The sequence below is a fragment of the Carassius gibelio genome, chromosome B15 (genome assembly GCF_023724105.1).
Source record: "Carassius gibelio isolate Cgi1373 ecotype wild population from Czech Republic chromosome B15, carGib1.2-hapl.c, whole genome shotgun sequence".
Lineage (NCBI taxonomy): Eukaryota > Metazoa > Chordata > Actinopteri > Cypriniformes > Cyprinidae > Carassius > Carassius gibelio.
This window is the reverse complement of record NC_068410.1, coordinates 9,604,429-9,630,486: the sequence shown is the minus strand read 5'-3', so window position 1 is coordinate 9,630,486 and position 26,058 is coordinate 9,604,429. Positions and strand designations below refer to the sequence as shown.

General features: G+C 38.2%; 1 protein-coding gene across 11 annotated transcripts in view; it reads right to left on the bottom strand.

Moving 5' to 3' along the window:
* msi2b (musashi RNA-binding protein 2b) overlaps positions 1-26,058 on the bottom strand; it is a 251,834-nt gene that overhangs the window by 84,115 nt on the left and 141,661 nt on the right. For all 11 annotated transcript variants that reach the window (XM_052575397.1, XM_052575396.1, XM_052575394.1 and 8 more), the window contains one exon: positions 19,691-19,739. In XM_052575397.1, the coding sequence (XP_052431357.1) occupies positions 19,691-19,739 (49 nt within the window). The remainder of the gene's footprint in view (positions 1-19,690; positions 19,740-26,058) is intronic.

The window sequence follows — 26,058 nt, the reverse complement described above, 5'->3', positions numbered from 1 at the left end:
TTTTATTGAAATTAGTCCATGAATGATTAGAAATGCATGCAAACAAAAGGAGGTGAACCACAAACCAGACTAATTATACAGGGATTCAAGCAACCCACCGACTAGCCAACTTTGAAAATATGTAGTTTTGTACTATATGCAGTCTATTCACTCTCACACACACAAAACTGTCGACAACTTAATAAGACAGATCACATCTCCACATCTCCAAGGGACGGGAGCATCACTCCCACTTGACGGACACCCCACCAGAAAGAAATAACGGGACAGGCTATTAATTGCCCTTTCTGTGCCACCCAGCAGAGCATGGAGCTCTGATATGTCTACAGACAGTGAAATGTCTCTCTCTCTCGTGACCCCTACAAAGATTCCTGGAAAAGGTTCAGCCCCTGGCTATACTTAGACACCTCACAGAAAAAAAAAAACACATATCAATAGCCCAACAAGTATGAGAGGCTGATGTTTCGGAGCAGACAGACAACATCAAGGGAATTGCTTCCTGTTTCAAGCTAAGGGTCACAATGGATTGTTTAAGGTCACTTCGCAGCAAAAAAAAAAAAAAGACATTTCTGCTCAAGTGTCAAAGTTCACTGACTGGAAGAGAACTGAAGGAGTTTTGTCCATCTCAGGACACAATTAGTTGTAAAAAAAAAAAAAAAAAAATCAGGTGTAGATTTCTAAATTATTTACTTTGCTTGCTGATAAATTATAGTAATTATAGTGTTCATGAGTATTATCACTATAAATTATAAGATTTATGGTCACAAAATAAGGGCAAACATGTCTCATCCAATCAGAATTTAGTCTATCCTCTGTCAATTTACACAGCAGCCAAGCAATACTCTTTAAAAAAAAAATTATAAAATCTTTATTATTTCCAAGTAAGTTTTGGCTGTTGTTTATAACTGGATTCAAAAACATTTCAGCATATTTCCACAGGATCTCGACGATGAAAGGGAGTGAGGTATGGAATAAATAATGCATAAAATTACTAAATAATGTAGTGTTTACTACACAAAGGGGAGCAACAGCAAACTGTTTGTTCGTTGGATCAATTTGTTCCCTTTCATTTGTGTAATTGTAATTAAAACAGAGTGTCTGAGCGGTGGGTATGCGGCAGCATAGACCGGCAACACGGGGCCCTTCCATCTTCCTTCTCTTATCAATTAGTGGAACAATAATATCGTTCCCTCGTCGCAAGAGCCATTAGCATTTTGATTGAACATCTCAAACACAAAGTGCCGAGGCTGTGGTACGCCAGAGGACTGTCTTGTGCCGCGCTATTCCCTGGCTTCCTCCGTCGGGACCTGTCACTTTCTTCTGACAAAAGCCACAGAGAAAAGTGGGGGGTATTGGGGGAAATAGAGTTACGAGACAGAGAGGAAGAGATGGAGAGATGGTGTGGGATGGAGGGAGACAGGTACAACACATCTGAGGAGGGAAAGGGAGGGTTGGGAGGTTAAAGTGGAAATGTGTGTGGGTGAGACTTCAGCTGGTCTTGCAGTGGTGCACTAAGACCTCACAACATCATCTTTAAACAGAGATTTCCTCCAGAACAAACCCCCGGCAAACACATTCTCCTGGAAAGCCTTTAGGGAAGCGCAAGAGAAAGCCTCAAGTCTACACAGAGTATTCTCAAAAACCAGTTGCATTGGTTTGAAACAGATTTGAGATGAACAGTATTAGTGCTTATTCAAAAATTTATTTAAAATGTAGAATTATTCCTAATGTAGAGTATATTGTAAGTTTTCTACACATTCTACTATACGGTAATGTTAAATTTTTTTTAAATGAAACGGCCATCAAAACAAGTTTAAAGTATTTAACATTTCAGATTAGAGCTTTATCATCAAAACTGTTTATTTTAAAACATCACACATAATACAATCCATAATTTATAATATTATCCATCCTAGTGGTCATTGGCCATACCATAAAAATGATTATCTGCTATCCACACAAGTTCTCGATTCTACAATCTTATGCATCACTTGAAAATCTCTTGTGTATATTTACAGTGTCTTTTTCACCAGGTTTCATGTTGGCTCTTTAGACGTGAACATCACCGCTGTGTCAGGCCCACTAAGCATCTGTTCATCAGTGTGGTTTCACACCATGCTTTTCTTGAGGAGGTTACATAAATTACTTAAGACAGAACATTAATGCAGTCTGTACACAAACCTCAGAAAACCTCAAAGCATTCCACCACTGAAAGGAAAGCGGATGCAGTCTGCAGTCACTTTGTCATGCTTGATTTGAATGCATGCCTAAGCCTACCTATTATACTTTGCTATACCACAAAACACACAGATTGTTGAGGTAGAGGTGTGCTATTACTTCTCTAAGCAATATGACTTACAATTTTTGTCTGGTGGACAAGAAAACTGATGAAAAGTTTGATAGATATATATTGAAAGAGGGACCTGAGCCATATCTAGAGACCAGAACATCACACAAAGAATAGTATCATAAAGCAATGAGCTAAAAAATACTCATTCACCTCATAACATCCTAGAAATCGGATACATTACCAATTTCTTTAGAAGTACTTTTATTCAGCAAGGATGACACTTTACACTGTTACAAAAGACTTCTATTTCAAATTAATGCTGCTCTTTTGAACGGTTCTATTCATCAAATAATCCACAAAAATGCATCAAGATTTAGATTTAGTTTTCAACACTGCTAATGACAAGAAATGGTTCTTGAGCACCAAAAAGGCATATTAAATTGACTTCTGCAGGATCATGTTACACTGAAGACTAAAGAGGAAAATTCAGCTTGTAAATACTAAAAACTACTTGAAATGTAATTTCTTCTTGCCATTAAAATAATAAAATTATATTTAAATAAACATTTGAATGGTAGTGTAGATATGTACTAAAAACCAGAGACCTCAAAATGCTTGAGCAACTAAATAAGACCCAGACAACCACCCACAAAACCCCAGTATTGACAAGAACTGCTCAAGAATAAGGTCAAGATGCAAGCTGGGTTCAAACCTACATGCCCCGCACGATCAACAGGGCTCAACAGGCCTGAAGCATGTGCGCTAACCTCTAGTCCACTGCTCCACCCAGTGCCTGTATTTTTATAAAGAAAACCAGCACATCAATCCATATCAGGCTCTTCACCGAGTTCACAGGCAGAAATTGAGGGCCTTTGCTGCAGGTTTATGTGCAATCCATCTGTGAAGGGAGAATGACTACGTAGGTGCTGAGCTTTGTTCCTTTCTCCATTCTACTGCCAGTGTAAAGACATCTACTACATACACACACACACAGATAGTGAGGAGGGAAAAAATCGATGTGGAGAAGCGGTGAGTATGAACTGCCACAACGGAATCCATACTGCGCAGTCACACTATGTGTCAATGGATCATATTGGAAGTAAGCATCCAGGGAAGTATACGGAGTCAATACGGCTTTCTTTCTTGCTTGCCTTCCTTCCAAAACACACACACACACACATAACCACAACCTCATTAGCCACACAAGAACAATCATGATAGCACACAGTCCGAGGGAAGCTTCCTCCGGTGGATACAATAAGCAGCCCTTTATTTCCACAGGGAAATTGGGGGGCATGCCAAGTGAGAGATGGGATTAAAAAGAAAGCATAAAAAGCAAATGAAAGAGGATGATATTTGCATGGCCATGTGAGGACACCTGTGGTGCCATTACCGGGTGGAGTTAGCCGAGGGGGGCTGGGCTTAATAATGCATGAACCAATCAGGTTGTCGTAAAGTCATTATTTGCATGGCGGTTGTGGCGGAAGGCCACGTGACCTTAAAAGCAGCTGGTTATTACCACTGTTTTATTATTTATCAAAACCATTTTCACATCCAAGAGACCAGCCCGCCTCTGCAGCTGCTCCCCGACTCCCCCTGCGCCGCCAGCCAGAGACCCCCCGCCAATCACGCCGCCTGCCAATCAGCTAAAGGCAATCACAAACATGCCAGCCAATCAACAGGGGGATGGGCTGTTTTTGCTCGGCAAATGCCCGGAACGAAAGGTCAGAGGTGTCAATCAGGGGGATATTCTGGGGAGATTGAGAAGTTTATTGCAGGTTAGTGGAAGTATAAGTACTTAGAGTGAAAGGCTCATGGGGGATAACATGATGTGGCTACTAAAAAATAAAAATAAAAAACGAACAAAAAAAATGGAACTACTGTTTCCTACTTTGTCATTTTGATAAACACTGTCACTTCACTTGTTTGTGCTAATGAAAACAATTTAGCCTTTAGTCGAGAACACCCACATTCTCTTAATTTCTCTGATGACTTCTCAACATGGAGGCGCTTATAGCTATGATTTTACCAGGTACAATTCGTTGACATGGGGTGCATCGTGAATCTTTGTTCTGAACATCTCTGAGCTTAGGGTTGCGTTGCTCAGTTAATGATAATTAATGATAATTGCACATTATACATTTATCAGTCCCCGCATGTGAATGGCACTTGGAGGCATTACAAGGACTAGCAGAAGGAAAAAGCAGCACATCTGAATAAAAGCCTATTTCCACATTTAATGTTAGTCCTCTTCTACTCTACATGGAGATATTGAAGCTCTATTGACAACATTTGTGGCATAATGTTGATTATAGAAAAGATCATTTTGATTTGGGGAGTTTTTTTTTTATAAAAAAAACAAAGCCAATTACAATAGACATACATGGTGTAAAGCAATAAAATATTTATCTATTTGTTTTTGAGGACGAATTGTCATAAATGCAACAACCTTCAATGTTGCTTGCAGAGAGTTTACTTTGGAACTTTGGAAGCCAAAACATTTAACCCCTTACTAGTAACCCCCCTTTTTTGGCATGGAGACCGAAATTACATACCCAAAATAAAAAGGTTTCTGCTCATGATTCTTTCTGACTAGATACATAATCAACCTTTGTTCACAAAGCTGACACTTTAAAGTTTACTGTTCAGGAATCAGAATCACTCAGACTGTTATGATAATAGAGATATATAAGCTCAAACATAAAAACAAAAATAAAAATATTAAAAACATATGTTTTAAATGTATTTTAAAAAATGTTGATGTAGGAAATGAGTTTGAAAACACAGTGTAGCTAAGGCCACAAGTCTTCCAAGACTTCATAAAAAATTTCATAATCGAATCTGTAAAACTGTGAATTTTATGAAATATTTTCTAAGGCCATGTCATGTGTGTTTTTAGAGAAGGCTAATCAGATTGATTTATGGCCCTTGTCATCTCTGTAAGATCTCACATGTAAACTTTCATGTGCTCTTTGTGTATGTTTCACTGTTGAAAACTGCCCGAATCATGATTGTATTGTTCTCACCAAACGGTTCTTTCACACCTCCGCCAAGTATGACACATTATCCGCATTATTCTTTTATCATTATTCTTTTGTTTTTATTCCACCTTTATTAGCCTTGATTGTGGTTTTTCAGGCTTTACAAAGCAACAAAGCAGCGATCTCACTTCAGTCTTTCTTTGCATTTAGCCCTTATTTATCAAAAGTCTTACTATAAAAATACAACAAAACATTTTCTTACGACCTTACGTGAATTATTGAGACAAAAATGCATTATGAAGAAGAAAAGCACCTGCTATTAGTAGCATTGGTGCTAACGTTAGCATCAAGCTACATCTGACAATTTATGAAATTATTAGTACACTTTTACTCAAAACTCACTTTAAACCCCGATCGAGTGTTTATAATAACTTCCTTTAGCGATCAGGGGTGGAATTTGGTCGTTTACTGTTGTAAAAATATGTTATTTGTTGCCTTTTTCATCGCTGCACAAGTTAGCATTTCCGATGTACATTTTCGATTCTTTTTTATAAAAACGCCCCAGATCTCAAGAAATTCTCATACCAAGCTTTACTATCGTAATCGCGGGTTTATTATTCGGATATTTTGTGTGTACAGAGGTGTTTCAGTGTTGTTTTGGCCAGATAACTACCAGGAAGTGTGCAGGAAGCATGTGACACGATGGGGCGGTGTCCAGATATGAAACTCTAAGATTGACGTTTGAAAGACCCAATCAGAGTCTGAGTCACACACCGCACGAGCTGTGACCACTGCACGCACACACAGATCGCTGGGAGAGGCTGTTTATCATCTGATCGCGTAAATCCGTGGAAAATGAATAGAAATGACGATTCTGTCTGAAGAAATATGAAGTAAACATCAGTAAATATATCCATATATCTCCGCAGATATGCATCTTTGGTCTAAAAATCCTTATTGACGCTGTTCAGTGAGTCTTTGTGAACACAAATAAACCGCTGCTGACATGACTGAATATGTGTGAGTTGTGAATTTCTATTCAAAATGTGGCATAATACGGATTTATTATTTTGCACTCCTGACATAAATCACTAAATATCTGTCACTGCAACAATGTTTTATCAAAATATTGGTCAAATATCGAAGCTTGAGTCTTTAAACTTTCCATTGATGCACAGTTTGTCCAGATGAAGTAAGACAGTGATGTTTAATGTGCTGTGAAAGTGAAACAATAATAAACTGGGGCCGTCAGCGATGTTTGCACGCAAAGGGGTTAAAAAGCTTTATTTCTCCACAACCATGACTAAAAAGGTGTTTTGTTTATAGGCTACAATACACCCAATTAATTTCCAATCAAACTGAGGCTGGCAACTTCACAGCAATTGGGATATTTCCTTACAACAGGTCATTTAAACGATTCCTTTCATGTATGTTGTTATGAAAATTGCTATTTTTCACTTCTGAGCTAATTAATTGCCTAAACCGAGAATTCTTCACAACGTACGGCAAGTTATATCACTCATGGGTACATTATCGATCCTAAATGAGAAAAACCACTTCGGCAGATTAACAATGTAGCAGCTATTATTCCACTAATGCCAACTGGTGATTTACGAGGGCTTTCGATGCAAAACAAAGGGAAGAAGAAAGCAAGAAACCATTTTTATGATAAGAAACACAACATACATGAAATAAAACATAACAATCTGTCTTGCTCCCCCCTCTCACAGACGGGCCCTGAATAATATTGCTGACATTATCCTAGTGAGGCATATAAAACAATAGCGCACACTCACTAAAACACTTTCCAGTGTTGGAGATGGTGTGTTTCCTGTTTCTCTTTTCCGAGCACGCTTGCCAATCCCCTGCAGTGCTTAACCTCTGGAAAAGAATGTGTTCAGGACTCTATGAATGCTGATATGGTGCGCTGTGTGTTCGCCGTATGCCGGACTCACACTGGGGTGGCTGTTTCTGAGAGCTGTGTTTGAAGAGGTCATAAATTGAGGAGCCAGTAGCATTAAAAGGTCAGCGGTTGCGTAATTCCATACACAATGACATATAACTCCGAGGCAGCTGCTGTCGTGTTCCACGTGGAATCTAATCCCCGAGACTCACGGCAGGCTGTTTGCCACTGGCATATTTTTATATAAAAAGACTACATTGCTGTTAGCAATGTGCAAAACTACATTTCATATTCGAGTAGTCAGTAAGAACAATTACTGTAGTGTTTGTTAGTTCTAAAATGAATAGTTCAAACAAAAAGGAAAATTCTGTCATCATATATGCATGCTAAATAGATTTTTTTCAATATTTTAATTCAGTTTGCATAAATTGACAATTACTTATCAGCCAACTGGTTGCTGAAAGACTATCCATCCATCTCAGCTAATGTCTAATTGGTATCTGGTTTTAAAGCATATTTTTTATGTCTCAGTACTGCTGAGATAACTTCAGGTGATAAGAGGGATGATGGGAAAATGGAAATGATATTTTGTTTCTCATTTTATAGATGGCTGTAAATTTCTCTAGAGAAAGCTAGCAGATAGCTGTTTCTCAATAAGTTATGTTCCTCTTTATATAAGAGCCTGAAATAATCCTGACTGATTCTCAGCTCTCAGATTGATGCGATGTTAGGCACAGCATAATAATACCCGTGTACAACTTGAAGAATCACCTTCCGAGGGGACTTTTTGGGATGAAGGCTGGCTCATAATAGGCTGCTGAAGGTTAGAGTAACTCTTGTTAGAAAGTCACTTATTCTTTCTTTTTAATCTTTTTATGCCTTTAACAAGGCTCTGTCAAGTCGGTCCCATAAATGCCGCCGCATCGGTCCACTCTGTCAGGAATGTGCCTGCTTATGCAGTCATTCTCTCGGCTTCCAGGGAGTCCGACACTGGGCTGTTAAAGGTCAACGCATGAACTTCAGCCACTTCAAAGGGCCTTTCTTCATCCCCTTTGAACCCCCCAGCACACCTGCAGTAAACCCTGTGCCAGTCACAATACCACGGAGGCTTTATGAACCTTCCAACATTTCCAGCGGAGCAAGCCTATTGGAGGACAAATGACATGAATTTGTTTATCTGTCTTGGAGTTGTGACTGACACTGGTGTGAACGGAACCAGTTCAGGCTGGTCAGGGAGTTTCTTTAGAAATGAATCAAACCTTCTCATTGGGTTGCTAGCATACAATGTTGGGTGTTTCTTAAAATATGGTCACTTGTGGCCATGTGGACTTAAATAAACACTTTTCACACTCTTACTAGTTTACTTAGCTTGTCTACTAAAATGCCTAATCATAATGTCATGAATATTTCCACCTAATCTCATATTATGTATTATGTTGTTGTTACATTTTAATAATTTGTGCAAAACAAAACCACAAAAACAAAAAAATGCTTCGTCATCTTCGTCTAATTTCATTGCCAGCAATATGTAAATACACGTTTTTATATAATTACTGAAATTACTTCTTAATTACATTAATTAGTTAATTAATTACAATGTTCTGTTGATAAACAACTTTCTTTGTTTTCTATTTCACTTTTCATATTTCATTTATGGTCATGTTTATCTTCAAATATACAGCTATTGATAAAACATTAAGGATAAAATTGTTTGTTGTTTTGTCAAATGAAGATGTTTAAATTTTCTACAATTGAGACAAAAAATATGAAGATGGTATTTAATTTAATTAGTTGTTTTAAAAAATATAAAACAATTACAAATAACAGCAATAAAACAAAAAATCTTTTACAATTCAAAAAAATTACAATTCTCCAGGACATTAAAGTACCTGCAGTTCAAGAAACACTCCAATTTATATCTTCCTAATGCATCTCTGAAGCTTCAGGCCGCCGTCATTCCCTCGAAAACTGAACATATAATTTCCTCCACAGTGATTAGAGCAGCTCCAATTAAACGTGGTGCTGAGAAAATGTGTATGATTAACTATGATATTTCGATGACATTCTGCGCTAAACACTAATATCGTGCAAATATATCTAGAAGGAGAAAGGATATTAATCGCTAATGGAAGCGAATGGTGCGACCCCCTTTTTGATATCACGCCAGGAAAGGTGAAGGTATATCTAATTAGGTTTACTCAGTGATCTCTGATGAGAAGCCATGCCGTACGTGAAGCCAGTGGAAATTGCTGCCATTAATGTCGAAAAAGGCCAAAGCAAACTCGGCTAACCTTTGTGGGCTTTAAAGGACCTTCTGCGGATCAACAGTACTTACATTGTTTACACACTCGGCGCTACATTATTGCCACACATCCAAAGCACAGTCAGCAGAAAGCAGACTCGGCACAGAAGCCTTCGGGAGAGATTAAGTACAGCTGATTCACAGGATGTCCCTGATCATTTTAGAGAACGTCCTTCTATAGCGCCGTCCACAAACACAGTCCTGTAGCGGTATTGATTGGAGCAGAAAACACCAATTCAGAGCGACGATGGGGATAAATCAGTGATATGAAACTGTATAATATTTATCAGTCCCCTGTAAGCTCCTAAAAGAATGAATGAAGAGATTTAGACTGCAGCACAACATAAAAGTGTGAATAAAACGGGCAAATAAACTGTTTATCTGATAAAAAGAACATGGTTTAAAGTGTGTGCATGGATTCGGCATAACTGATGTGAGACTGCGCATGTAAACACTTTAAACGATACTAGATGCTTTTAAGTCTGTCAAGATTATATGGAACATTTGACAACCAGCTTCTTGTCAGCTACTAAAACATTTCACAGCGATGTGGCGAATCAAGGCTGTTCTGAGGAAACATGAGACTGAAGGGTGAGTGTGTGTGTGTTAGACTGACTGAATAAATAAATAAAAAAAACGACCAACTTCCTAGTCTTTTACATCTACCAATCACCATCCAGCTGATCTGAGCCTGCCAGCCCTCTTCAGGCTCAATCAGGGATGCAGCTAATCATCACTCAGCTGTTGGAGTAAACAGAGAAGTAACTGCACTTAAGACTTTGCATCTGAATATTGCAGTTAAGCATCCTCGACTGCTGTTTGTAAATGGGCCGTGATTGATGAAATCTTCAGGGTTTGGATTTTTCTGTCATCCTGATAAATAACAAAAAAAATGGACAAATAAATGAGGGTTGTCGTCGTGAGGTCTTTTCAGCTGTAGAGTATAATAATGTTTTTTAGACTAACTGTAGCTATTCATAAAGAATTGTTCTGGATACAACACAAATATCATAAAGGTTCATTGTAAGTGGACAACTGTCTATATTTTCTCTTTCTCTCTGTATATATATATATATTTGTGTGTGTGTGTACAATGTAACTTGGTTCTCTCTCCTTACATATAGACAGAAATTATATTATAAACTGCTGTCGGCCAGCTTGAGCGGCAGACTGCAAGCACACACTGCGAATGTGTGTTTTGTAGTATTTATTAAAAGTGAGGGATGTTAGCAGATCATTAAGCTATCAAAATCTGCTTCAAAGCTGTTGATGAAAAGTGGCATGAGTTCATCTGACTAAATGCACAGTGTTTTGAGTCTATTCACGAATGACTCGTTGGGTGTGTTTGGGAACGAGATGTAAAATCAACCAAGCTACATTTCCGCTGGGATCACAGATCAAAGGGAAAGGCAGAAAATGCTGCACTTCACTCTGGGAGCGATTTGACTAACCTTGATCGTGATTTTTTTTATCATTTCATATTGATCTTGTGAAAACACACTCTGTCTCCTTATGTGTGGAACATACCACTCTTTCAGTCGATTTCATCATATAATTTATTATTATCTAAGGATGAAATATTAACAAAAGCAGAAATCCACTTGTGGGATGTGAAATGTCAAATTGTCTTTTTTTGCTACTTACACACAGAAAAACATAGATACGCCAACATAACATTATCTCAGAACGCATGCAAGCACACGAGACAGAAAACTGGCATGATTGCATGTGCAAACTCTCTCTTATGCACACGGACAAACAAAGAGACAACACACAGTGCTTCGGTCAGCTATGTAGAAAGACAAACATTTGATTTTGAAGGACACATCTGTTTGCACAGCCTATTAAATGACAATGAGGGGCATCGTTAGCTGGCAACAACAGTAATGAACCTCTCTCGAAATGCCACGCCAGCAAAATTCCATGCCAGAAAAAGCTACTGAAGAGCTTCCACTTTTATTTATCACATGCCTTTAAAACTATTTTATTCTGTCATATCTGGAAATGTCACCTGACATACACATTCAAAGAAGTTGAGCAACTGTCATTGTGCTTATAGTAGGCTATTGAGTACATTTGCACAAGTACTTGAGTACTTGTATAATTGTGTGAAAAAAACAAAAAAAAAACACATGAATTTCCTAACTACATGGTTGGTTATAGAGCCATTTGGGGCAGTACCACCATATACTGTCTGATTAATATATACTAGTCAACATTTGAAGTGGAACAAAACCTTTCATAAAGCTGTCCTAAAACCTCAAATCAAAATGCGTTCTTGTCTTAGGACAACTTTGATTAACTGTTTGATCCACTTCATATGTTGACTACTGTATACAGTATATTAGGGGTGGAACGATACATAAATTCGGATCGAACTGTCACAATATGGACATCTCGGTTTGGTGCATGAGTCCTTACAATAAATACAGGCAACCCCCTGCCCAATCCAGAAGGGGGCATAAGCCATAAGTTGCGCACTTGAACACAAAGCACACTAGACAGTGACCATGTGCTGCCTCTGAATGAGTCTCTCACAAACTGACAAAGGCTCATGCTTTAAAGGTTTTTGCAGTCAACTTTTTGGGAAATGGAACTTTGTACTCTTGTATCCTACCTCTCTTATTCGGCCCAAATCCAAATTTTCCATAATATTTCCATATTTGTGATGTAACGTATCTGAAGGCTAAACTATTATTATGTACCGTATTTTTCGGACTATAAGTTGCACCTGAGTATAAGTCGCATCAGTCCAAAAATACTTCATGATGACGAAAAAAACATATACAAGTCGCACTGGACTATAAGTCACATTTATTTAGACCCAAGAGCCAAGAGAAAACATTACCATCTACAGCCGCGAGAGGGCGCTGTATTTTCAGTAGTAGACTACAGGAGCACTGAGCAGCTTAGAGCGCCCTCTCACGTCTGTAGACGGTAATGTTTTCTCTTAGTTCATTTCTCTCGGTTTCATGTCAAATTAATTTTGATATACAAGTCGCACCTGACTATAAGTCGCAGGACCAGCCAAACTATGAAAAAAAGTGTGACTTATAGTCCGGAAAATACGGTAAATGATAGGCTTTTTGTTTCAGTCACGTTCCAACGGTGACAGAGGCGGGAATGCTGATGTTTGGTTCACTATTTTATTTTGATAAAGTACCAACTGTGCTGTCAAGTTAGCAATGCTGAAACTGCTGTTTTGTGTGTGTGTGCGTGCGATGGCGTGATCACTTAAATTATTTCCTTATACCAGCATTGTCGTTAATAATGCATCACTGTATAAAGGTCTGCTTTTATTTGTGTACACTCATAATGAAAACAAAACATTGTGCTTTTATAAAATAAAGAAAACAAATAGGATGTCGCTTTCTGCCATTTGAGTTTCCTGTGAACAAATCAAGTCTGTCCCAAAAATGAACTGAATCTCAGCATATATAGGCAACGTTACGTGTCACAAAGTTTATTATCCTTGCTTATCTGTAAACTAAATCAAGAAATCGCCTTTAAAAGTTTTCCAAATTAAGTTCCTAGCAAGGCATATTACTTTTTACACTTTTTTCTTCCAATTCAGTGTAAATACACCTAGAAATTGTATACTTGTCACATGGTTGCCAGAAGAGCGTAAGCAGCCTACGTTAGCTCATATTCTCCAAAATGGTGCTACGGTGATGTGGGGAGAGACAAAGAAGACAAATTGTTGAATAAAGTCATTATTTTTGTTTTCTTCTCATACAAAAAGTATTCATGTCACTTCATAACATTACAGTTGAACCACTGTTAGCAGATAGACTATTCTGATGATGCTTTTCATACTTTTCTGGATCTTGATAGTGTATTTTACTTTGCAGTCTATGGGACAGTCACAAGCCTCCCGCTTTACATCTAAAATATATTTAAATTGTGCACCAAAGAAGAATTAAGCTTTTATGTGTTTGGAACAACATGGGGGTAAGTGATTAATGTCAAAATGTTCATTTTAGGGGTGGAGTATCCCTTTAGGGCTGGTTTCGTTGTCCAGGGTCACATATGTACATTAACTCTCACCCTCCATCCCACTCATCTCTGGAGCTCTCCAAGTGGTCGAAATGACCGAAACACAGCTGCCTAGTATTTAGGGCTTTTCTGGATGACACAGTAAGTGTCTCAACAGTCAGACTGATGAATGTTCAGGGCTGAGATTATCAGAGCAGAATTGTGCTAAGGTGTGTAAAATCAGGCTCTGGCAGCCTAGCGCAGCACAGACTTTGTTTCTCATTTTGTGAAGCACAGATGTAGCATATTCACTTGAGACTTGTTCAGTGAGAGAAGAAAAAAGCAGCAGAAAGGGGGAGAAAGAGAGAGACAGACAGGCAGAAAAGAGAACAGATAAAAGATGAGGAGAGTGAAATATGCCCTGATGGAGTGTGAGTGTGTATATGGGCCAAAAGCCTTTCCAGACACAGCGGCAAAAAAAAGAAAAGAAAAAAGGACAGGCTTTATTGGCCATTTCTGCCACCAAACAGCTCGATCTCCACCACAATCATTCTCATTCTCACTCTCTCTCTCTCTCTGAATGCAAGACCTTGGCTGTTGTCCTCTCATTCTGGCATAGCTAACGCCCTTTTCACAGTAGAAGGAGAGCAGAGAGGGGGGATAAATAGAGTGTCTTTTAGCTGCTGCGTTTTCGTCACCTCTGAGCTGAAGGACAGTGTTGAATAGTCTTGGGGGGGTGTGAAGACAGACAGAATGCAGCGGATTAGAGAAGGGCAAGTCTGTCTGTCTTTACTTCAGTCCTCTGACATCTACTAGCATTTCTGTCTCTCTCGCTCTCTCTGCGCGTGTGCTATTGCAGTCATACAGTCGAGATGATGACAGTAATACATCAGAGTGTGAGATTGTCTTGTGCTGCAGTGGAGGGAACAGGAAGTAATGCGATTGTCTTTTTATTTTGTGTTTAACACATTGTCCTTTCCTTCCAACGTCATCTCTCAATGTTGCAGTTTTTCTTTAGGCATTTTGAAAGGGGGCTGTTTGTCATTTATTGATGGAAAGACAAAGGGAATAATAAGGGGGAAAGGGGGAAGAATTGAGACACATAGATGGCTGAACTGGAACTTGGTCCCACATGGGTGCATATGCTAGAACTGTATATATATATATATATATATATATATATATATATATATATATATATATATATATATATATAGGGCTGTACTTTAACTTTTTTTTGCACATAGTATTGGTGCTACTGAGGTTGAAAGTTTTGTAGCACAGGCCAAACAGTTGTAGCACAAGTTAGGGGTGGACGATGTTGCAAAAATATCATATCACGGATCACCACTTATAAAATTCTTTGTCATCTTGGTTTTACTATTTTGCAAGTTGCCTGAGTAATACAGCCAATCTAATTTCCCTATTGTAAAAAAAAAAAAAAAAAGAAGAAAAAAACTTTCAAGGTACGAAAAAAAAAAAAAAAAGAATGGTAGACATTTAGGCCAAAATGGGCGAAGATAAAGTAATACATTACAAAAACACATAATATGCTAATAAAACAGAGTGCTATATTTTTCAGATAGAGTATTTAGCAGTAATGTAAAAGAAATGTATTGTTAAAATAAAACACTATATATATATATATATATATATATATATATATATATATATATATATATATATATATATATATATAAATACATAAATTATGTTTTTTTAAGCAACTGTATTTATAGTTCATCAGTCATGAGCAATGAGTGATTTTTCTTATTATTATTTTTTTATTAATATTAAAGGGATAGTTTACCCAAAAATGAAAAATCTGTCAATTCTGTCATAGTGTTTTATTTTTATAGCATCATTTACACACTCTCAAGTACAGTATATTTAAATAGGGTTGGGTTAAACCTATGGAACCGGTATGCACCGAACCGAATAAGAACGCAGATTTCTGTGCCTCATTTCGGTGCCTCTAAAATGCCTGAGCGATGGGATGAAATATTTGTCCTGGTTCTCCGAAATGTACACAAGAAGCACGGCGTCGCTAGGCTTTTTAGCTGGGTTATAGCATTTAGCTCCATAAACTGTACACAAATTCACGATCACCTCAGAGTCAGTCCCCTTAAATCTCATATGGAAACAGCAGCAGACCTGTCTCCTCTCTGTCTTTCAGCATGCTCTTTAATCCACAGACCGCGGTAGAGCAGCGCAATCGGCCTCAAACAGAAACCGAGGACACAAGGTGTGTGTTTATCGATAGATTGTTAGACTATCTGTATCTGTGCAGTTCTTTGTCATAAATACAGCTTACAAAAGGTAACGAGGGAACAATCAATTTCTCATCTACTGTAAAGTTTGCTCATCACACCACAGCTGTTTCCTCCAGTGAAAATCTAGCCCTTTACACATATGAATGCATACTTTTATTACACTTATTTAAATATACTCAATCTAATTATACGTTCTTTATACATACACTACTGTGCAAAAGTCTTATGTCAGTCTGCTTGTGCATTCAACAATCTCACTAGATTATTATTAAAATTAATGGTAAATGAATGTTTGGAAATGTAAACTGATAAGACCTTTTTTATTTATTTTTTTATTTTTATAGATGTACCGGTTCAGGCACGGTACCCGGTTTTAAGTATCGAAATGGTACCGGTATCGGATAAAACCCAAACGATACCCAACACTAGTTTTAAACCTAAATTAGTTTCTTTCTTCTGTTGAACATAAAAATTATTTGGACGAATGTGGGTAACCAAACAGTTGCTGGTACACACCGACTTCCGTTTAAATTTTTTTCCTACTATCAAAGTCAATGTGGACCAGCAACTGTTTTGTTACCCACATTCTTCATACTATTTTCTTTGGAGCTCAGCACAAGAAATAAATTAATACAAGTTTGGGACAAAACTAGAGTGAGTAAATAACAAAAATGTATTTTTTGGGTGATCAATCCCTTTGATGACAAGCGTACAATCCCTTTGATGACAAATATATCCCATGACAATTCATTAAATAACATTAACTTATTTAAAAAACTCAAATTGAAAACAAAAAAAATATATCACAAATTATTCAAACTTGTCACTCAAATAACTGTTCAATCGTTTTAAAGTACATTTAAATAAACTCCAAATTGTTATAAAATTTCATTGTTATCAATTAAAACACATAAATAATTCTACACATTTTTAATTAAAGTCACTCAAAATTTTATTCAATTCCCAGCTACAAAAATTCAGTAATATCCTACAATGAAACATGTCATTCAAATTGTTATACTGGAAAAAATAAAAAAAATGAATGGTCCCAGATTACAGTCCATTGTTCACTATGATTTTAAATGCTGGTTTCAGCCAATGTGGCTGGAGCACCGAGCATCACTGCATTTCAACCTGCCCTTTTCCCATTTCAGCCAGAGGTTTCTTTCAGGAGGAAAATTCAAGGTTTAAATTCATTTAAACATTAATCTTCAAAAAATATTTTAAATGTCTCTCTCTGCCTTCCCATTACCATCCAGTTGACCACTTCACTTCGGTGGAAGCTGCTGCCACGTAAATTGCTGTGTGGCTATTAAACCGGTGACCCCCACGGCACCTCGTTTAGCTGAAGATACCATTAGAGAGGAAAATAAAATTAACAAGGAGGACACGGATAAACAAAAAGACAATCCTACATATTCCAACCAGCAAGTAAACAAAAGCGACAAAAATCTGCAAGCTGCTATTGTTGCTACACTGTTGTAGGGCATCTCTTCAAAAAAGCATGCTTGGTTTTTAACCCTCTCAGGTCCTCTTGGGGCCCTGGAGAAGCTTTGACATGCCCTGACATTTGTGCTTTTTTTCAGTTGCTTCTAAACATTTTAGTGGCTAAAGTTTAATAACACTGTAATCAGCACAAACTCGACGACGGCATTGTTTGGCACTTGGTGTTTACCAGCGGTGTGTTTAATGGCAGCTAGTCTCATTTCCGACCTTGCTGCTCTTAGCTACATCCACAAGGGTTTGAGAATAATAGTGTTTCTTGCCCACTAGGGGCCCAAGCTAGTGCCAAACAGACCCCCTCCACCTTCACTCCAACACGTCAGTTCTCTCAAACAGTTTAGGCTCTCCAGAGAGCCCTGGCTCCTGCGAAACCCTCTCCGCCCCCTTCGTTCCCATAGATACAGACACTATGCACTATGGGAGTATTTACAAGAGCGCGTACATGCGGGGGCATTGGTGACGGGTGAAGTAGAGAAACAGAGGAAAGTGTGGATCAAAGTTCAGAAGTGTATTTGTTACGTGCAAAAGAAAACGCATGTCTTTTTTCGATCGGAGGTCAACTTGACATTTAGAAAGCCTTGGTTTTGTTGACACGCACGATTTGTGATCACCTGCGAACTGTTTTTGACTCTAGGTTGTGAAGTAGATTAAAATAAGCTTAGCTACTAAACGTGTAAAAAGGAAGATAGATCACTGTGACTTATCAGGCTGTTCTGACCATGTCATAGACGAGAGCATCACAACGCCAAAGGAGGACAGGAAGTCCTTTGGGTTTGTTGGGGGTGGTTGTTGAGTGAGAGAGAAAGAGGAAAAAAAATATAACGAAAGGCAACATATATTTGCACGCGTATCAAAACACAGACACACCTTTGAAATATGATCAATATATATCAGGTTGAAAGATTAATACCATCCACTTTATTTCCAAAACCTGCCCACCAGTGAATGCTGAAAGCCACTTATGCAGCATAAAAGACACAGCGCTGCTCCTCGGCCTCTTCATTCAGCCCACACAATGGCCACTCAAGGCTAAGAATCTCTCTTGTGGCTTTCAGGCTGCTACAGAGGAGGATGCTATACCTGTGAACACTGTAGCATAAAGCTGCTAGCTATAGCTCGGCTCGTCTCTCTGTGCGCTTGTGGTCTCTGCCTCTTCTCGTCCGCTCTTCTCTCTCAGGCTTCTCTATATAAAGGCCTTGCTGCTAATGCCACACAAAGACATGGGGATCACAGCTGAATGAAGTCAACGGCCAAGTCTGTCCTGGTCTCATTTCTCCTTTCTTTATATACATTTTTAAAATGTTATATTAATGTGAATGTAGTGCTTTCATTTGATAAAACAATAGAGAAGAGACAGGAAAGCATTGGGAGGAGATAAGGCAGCAGAATCTGCAAATGATCTCGAGGTGAGAATCGAACTTGGGTCACCGTGAAGGCAGTTGTGCCATATGTCGGCGCACTAACCACTAGACTATTGACAACAAAATCTCTTTTTGTTTTTATTGTCTACTTCCCTTAGTTACACCCCCCCCCCCATTTCTCTTATTTATTCTTCAATCTCCACAGTTTGCTTCTCTCTTCCTTTTATTTCTCCTCCAACTCATTTCCTCTCCCAGTTTTTCTTCTCTCCTCTCCTTTCTCTCCTTTATGCTATCCACCTCTTCTGCCTTTATTTTACCCTCCTTTTTCAATCCTTCCCTTATTAGTCCTTTAGGCTCATTATTTCTCTTCTCCTTATCTCACCCCCCTCATCTTTCTTGTCTTTATCTCATTTTCTCTCCTCTCTTCATCTCTTCTCCTCCCTTATTTCTCTTCATCCTTGCACCATTTCTCCTCCCCTCTTATTATTTCTCATTCAATTCTTCTCATTTTCTTCTCTTAAACTCTCATTCTTCTCCTTTACTCTATCAAAGACATTGCTTGATGACTCAAATCACAAATATAGGCCAAAAAACAAAAAAAACAAATTTCTTTAACATTCCACTAAGCTCAGTCTTTCTCAGAAAAAAAAGGCTCAGATATAAAATCCGAGAAACATCACTCAGGTGAGCAATATCCTCAAACTCAGTATATCATAAGTCTGAAGATATCATACATTTCTCTCAAGCCTGCAGGCGTGAGTGAACATGACCGAGAAACATTCTAGCCTGCGCATCCAATGGTAAATGTCGGACTAATCAAATAGAGTCGATGGATTGGCTACAGTGGAAATCGCTGCTCTTTTATTGGACCACATTAGCCTTGACCTTCAGGGCTCAAATGAAACGTCCTTGAAGATATAATGCTTTAATGTAACACATAGCACAAAGGCTCCTGTGCTGCAACAGAAAACTCACGCTTCAGAGGGTAACTTTGAACTGCACGACTAATGGCACAGTATAACTGAAGGACATTCATAATAACATTACACACAGATGCAAAGACACAAACAGATACACACACATAAAACAAATGGGGTCTTACCTCTATGTCTATTTGTAGTTTTATCAAACATAAGCATAGCATCTTCTACCTGTAAGAGAACAGAGAGAAACATTTGTAAAGGAAGAGTGAAAACTGCCAGTGATTTGGTTGAAATTTACACTAGAATAATAATAAAAAATACCAGACCGACTGTATTTACTTTATCATGTATTAATATGAATTCAACATTGCTTGCTTGAATAATTACTTACAAGATCTACATATTTGTATTATTTTGAATTGAAATAGTGATTTTTTTCATGTTCATTCAAACATTACTAAGCTGAAAGAGCAGCTTCAATCAGCCTGAGCTGGTTTGCTTGGTTTCATAGCTTGGTTGACTAGTTTGAGCCTGGCTGTCAAAACGGCTATCAAGAAATATGACATTTCTGGTATTTGAGGTATTCAACAACAACTTTTTTTTAAATATTTTAACATCTTGTGTACTTCAACTTTAATAGATAACTACTGGAGCCTAAAAGCATTTACACACGCGTACAGATCTGAAAGCTCCTCATGGCCATGTTCTGTGAGGAATGATATCCCTCCACGCGCCCAAGGGTACCATCCTGTCTGACCCTGACAGAGGCCTGTTCATCCTTGAGGAAAACCCTGTCTGGAAGGACATACTTGAGAGTGCATCCAGCCATAGTCTTCTCACTCACACTGCCACAGGTTTTATGCATCCCACAGTACATCTGAACATGCGCTTTTCTGCTTCTTTCACATTACATGCACGCACACTAATAAATGCACAAAAAGTGCATGCCATTACTGGAGTACACATGCTGACGTACACACTCACTCACTCCACTGCTCCTTCTTGAGGTCCCTGAGATCAGCCCTAAAGTACAGGCGGTTGGAAAAACACCTTCCCGGCACAAAAGGAGCCATCAGTCACTCAGCCCCATAGAGAACAATAGAGCTGCGAGCTTCAGAGATCCTCATCACCCTCAATCACTTCCAATAAAGATCACACTGACTGGAGCTTTCATAGAGGCTGAGGAAAATCTGTTATACTCCGCTATCACTCAATGAATATTTATGTTCCTCTAAAACAGCACTGTAACTGTATGTTCAGGGAAACACATTTTATAAATGACCATTGGAAACATTTTTTTTTTTAAGTAAGTTTCTTCTGTATGATTCAGTTTCTTAAACAATAAATAAATTCACCATTAATGAATCAATGTGTGTGTGTATATATATATATATATATATATATTTTTTTTTTTTTTTTTTTTTTTTTTTTCTTTGTAAACTCAGTTTCTATCTTGCAGTATGTAGTTAAAAAAAATCTTATCAACTAATGAAAATGTTGATGCCAGTGTAAATGGATTTTTCTGAGAAACTACTAGCAGCATTAGCAGGGAGATTCTATAAACTGTGTAATATTATAATGCAGCAATATAAACCATCATGCCTGCCTTTCACAATCACAGTGATGTATGTCGGCTCTATAATTATGTTGTCCATGCTGGTGGATGCTAGTTTATAGGCCTGTAGCTGGAGCATATAGTTCAGTGCAGAAAGAGGAGAGTCTCTTGACTACAGCTGCACTAAAGCATGATTGGAGGAGACAGCCCTCGACTCAGGCTCGTATGTAACTGTCTCTCCTCATATCCAGCATGAAGTCTTTCTTTCTCACCCTCATTCCATATTTCTTATACAGTGAGAACTTTTGTCACCAGTCTTTGACATATAAAGTCTGAGGCCATTAGTGATAAAGCTTCTAATTTGCATTTTTCTAGTTTCTATATATAATATAGCGAATTTTGCTAAACATTGAATATAATTGAAAGAAAAAATATACAATACATTAAAAAAAAAATGTAATACTATAATAACGGGTCGGCAACCAACAGTGGTACGCAGAGGGATAATTGCTGACACGCGAGCAACAGAGAAAACTGCATACTGACGTACATTTTGATGGCCAATCAAATCAAAGTAGGTGGGGTTTACTGTTCACAGAAGCAAAGCGCGAAGTGTCAGTTCAATGTTAAAGAGAGTAAGGTAAGATGAAGCTCCAAATCATTTAATATTAGTCAACTTTTAATAAAATGTTTTATGATAAAAATGTTAAATGACCGAAAGCTATATCAACTGATGAAAAATTCGCTCAAATATGGCCATTTTGAGAGAGAGAGTGAGAGAGGGAGAGAGATGTGTAAATTGTATGCGCCTGTCTCTTTCTACAATGAAGTGATTTTGCACCCTTGTTGTTGAGAAATATAGTGTAGCGATTCAGTATCGATTAATAAAAGTTGCGTGGCAGCACTGAAAAGCTTCTGAATGTTATTTTTTGCACAGCGCACAGTGGTTAACAAGAAAAATTTAAAATGGCACATCATGCCGAAAAGATTGCAGACCCCTGTTGTATAATATAGTAAATTAACTGAAAAGTTAAAAGTTGAAGAAAAAAATTAAAAAGCAAAAATATAATAAAAAAATTTAATTAATAGAAATATACTTAAATTGTAGGTGTGAAATATTATAAAGTGCACATTAAGCCTATATCATTATATGTATTGAAAATTTGATTTAAAACAATGAAATCTCTTATGTATCTGCTTTAGTTTTCCACCTCAGTATTTATATTCTCAAAAGCGCTCTAGTTATTATTGATGACCTAATGCACCTTTAAACCCTTTAGTCCTGCTTTGCTGCCTTCAAACCACCCTGACCCATTCAGCCTTTCAATAGGGGGACAAGTATTCAAGGATAGATTCAGCCTGCCAGAGCCCATCAGATATATCAGATAAGAAGCTCTTGAGGGCACACACACTCATACAAACACAGCACAAAGGTGAGCGTGGTCCCACACCCGGTCTGTGCCTAATCTTAGGTCCGCTCTCTCCTCCTTCTGTGAAAGAAAAGCCTGAAGGATAATAGCTGTCTCTTCAGTATGTAAGAGGGCCGGGCGGCCCCCAAAGATAACAGTCCCGCTTTTATATTCACTGGAAGAGATGAGGTAAAAAGTGGCGACTAGATTCATGGAAAAGAACAGAAAGCTCTTCTTAGAGTTCTTTCTATTTAGTAACGCAGCAGGGGGGACGAAGGGGCATTTTAAGTTCTCTTACAAGGGTGGCAGAAGGTTCCGGAGAGTCTGTAAGGGTAATGGCGCTTGCATATGCGACAGTGCCGCATTCGAAATGGCCCTGACCTTTACTTGTTAGCTCTTGCGACTCTGAGGGGCCGCGGGACGGCGGGACCCCAGGCTCGTTGTGCACCGATCGATGCGAAACAAGTGGCCTTACAGCGCTCTGATGTGGTGGGGAATTAATTAGCCGACCGCGGCGTCTGGAAGGATGCGGCAGCACACGGTGCAGGATGGCAAATTGTGTGAATTCTCCCCAGGCCCAGAAGGATGGTGCCATTAAAAGCCCTGTGGCACACCCTAGGTGGTCGCGCCACTTTGCCATTAAACACCATTACTGATAATTGACTGAACAAGTGGCCTTTTTACTGGCTGTCCTTAGCTTGGTCAGTGGCTAATACGCGCTGTGCACCCAGCACAATGAGTAAATGCCACGGTAATGCCTGTTTTATGACAGGCAAGGAAGGGGCAGGTCCTGTCCGAGTGTCGATAAAACTGTGTTTAAATGTAGTTTGTGAAAGCCAACTGTAGCTCGCATTGAGATTTATGCTTCTTATTAACAGAGGCCGTACATTCGGCCCTATGAGACACAGGCTTTTATGGGCTTTTATAACTGGACTGTTATGAAGAAAAGCACACGGGCGTTGTGACCTCATATTGCCAGAGAATGCAACATGCAGTGGAGTTAACCAGGGGCCAAATACTAACCGACCTCAAAACAACAGGAAAAAACATGATGTTTACAACTGAAGTGAGTCATTTCCATGCTACTAGCGTTACCATAAAAAAGGCAAAAACAACAATTGCTTTCTATTTTCCATTGGTCCAGTTGTTTTGGATGCCTTAATATCACATTGAGGGAATAAATCTACAAATGGTTCATTTATAGCTTTCTGAAATAATTATATGCATAAATAAATGAAAAATAAAAATGTAATCTAATTAAAAACCCAATAAAAAAACAAAGCAAAGCAAATAAATAAATAAATAAAAGGTTTAAAAAAAATAATAATAATAATGTTTAGAGAACATTTTGGAGAAATGCTCCAGTTCATGTTTTCTGGTTATATTTACAAACAATAAATAAATAAATTATAAAATAAGAAGCCAAAACAGAAATAAGATAAAAACAACAACATAAAAATGCTTTCCAAAAAAAACATAAAAAGCCAAAAAAGTGCATCTATCAAACTGTCCTGAAGCTAATTGGCTAGCTAACTCCTGTAAACCTGGTGCACTCTCAATCGGTGTGTTCCTGTATGGCAGCTGTGCAAAGCAGCTTGACAACATGTTTTTATTTAAGTAAGAAATATAATTGGAAAGTCTGTGGGGCCATTTTTTATTAACTGTGGAAGGTATCAGCGGGAGGACAGGGGGGAATACAAGCCATCGGAAGCACAGTCAGACAGGGAGAGACTGTGTTTACATGTAGGTGAGGGATGGAGAGAAGGCAATCCAACACTTGGTTAAATTCACTCAGCCGCCAGGGAGTGGAATCTACCACCTGCCATATCACCGTTCGCTAAATCTCAGACACTAAGGAAAGAAAAACAGACTCTCCTCTCTACCTCTCTCCTCGTGTCAAACTAACATGCGCGTGCCTGTCACACCATGGCAGATATCTCCAAAACACATGCTGCAAAATATTTAATCAGACGCACTGAAATATTTATCAGGGGACAAAAGCATCAGTGGGTTTTCTGACTCAAACCATTTACAGAAAGGACAGGCAATAGAAACAGACAATAGCTTCAAACAGAGTTTCCAGTGGTGCCTCTAACTGCATTCTTGCAACAATTTTAAATGGAAATTACATTTAACAAAAATTCATATTTCTAGGGGATGAATATTTGGCAATCATTCAGCCGCAAATAGCAAAAAAAATCTCTGTTTTGGCTTTGGCTTAATGAGCGAAAAGGCAGAATAATATGTACCGAACTATAAATAATGTGATCAAAAAGAGGCATGCACTAGTGCAGAAAACATGTCGGCAGTGTGAAAGTATTTAAAACTCTCAGAGTAAGATGCAGAAATCATTACAAACATGAAGCACTGACAGCAAGAGACCGTTTAGTGCTGCATCACATGTCTCCGATGAGAAAAAGAGGTGGCTGATGCTGGTGGTTAGGTTACTGTATGATGATCGAAATTGCAAAATTACCTCAAACGATGAGTACATAAAATGCAGAATGTTATATTTTCTAATGCACGCACAAATTGCATGTATTCAAATAGTGCTACAAAAGCTCGCGGCGCCAGTGTTCAAAGTCCAAAGCACTCTGTGAAACTGAGGTGTCAATGGGACATACAAAGTTTGGTGTCAATACGTCAAAGATTGGCAGATATAAAGCCTCAGATTCAGTTTGGCATCTTTCCAGCAAATTCGTTGATGAGCTAAAGGAGAACAATTTTGTTTATCGACACGAAATCCATAACTTTTTGCCAGCATGGTCTGAAGATGATCTGAGGCAAATTTGGTGAAAATTGGACTAACAGTCTAGGAGGAGTTCGCAATAGAAGGTTTTCTACATGAATCAAAATTGCGAACAGGAAGTTGGTATTGATGTCGTTGACATGATCCAAGGAATCTATCAACATCATTCTCATTACAATAAGCTAACGTAAGCAAAAGTTAATAGCATTTTTTTTACATTTCATTATAACGTCTAACCACAAGTTTTAAAAAAAACTTTGTGAAAGAAGCAGAAAAAAAAAAGTTCTAACACCCAAACTTTTTGAGTAGCATGAGGTTATGGAGCCAAAGATTTTTCTAATTAGTTTCGTAACAATATGTCCCATTTTAAAATACAGCATTTTAGAACATAATTCAAAATGGCCGACACCCAAAATGGCCGATATGAATTGCCATTAGGGGTGCTCTGATCACGATCGGCCTATCGCTAATGCGCATCTCGTCAGTAAAGCCGGTTCTCTAATCAGCGGTTAATTCTATCAGGTGCGTGATTTCACATAGAGCAGCTGTTACTACACAGAGACATTGTTAACTCAGAAGATGCGCCAAAAAATGCTGAAAATGAAGTGGATTTGCGCATCTTCTCAATTAACAACGAAAAATAAGTGGATGCAATTTTATAGCTATAAATACAATATAAATTAAATACAAATTGAACACACCTACATGTAACTTACATATGCTGTACACACACATACCGTATGTACAGTATGCATATGTACTGTATATATACACATATTTAGACTTTCTGACTTTGTAGATGCAGCTCTTGAGAGACATCCTGCCCTAACAAAC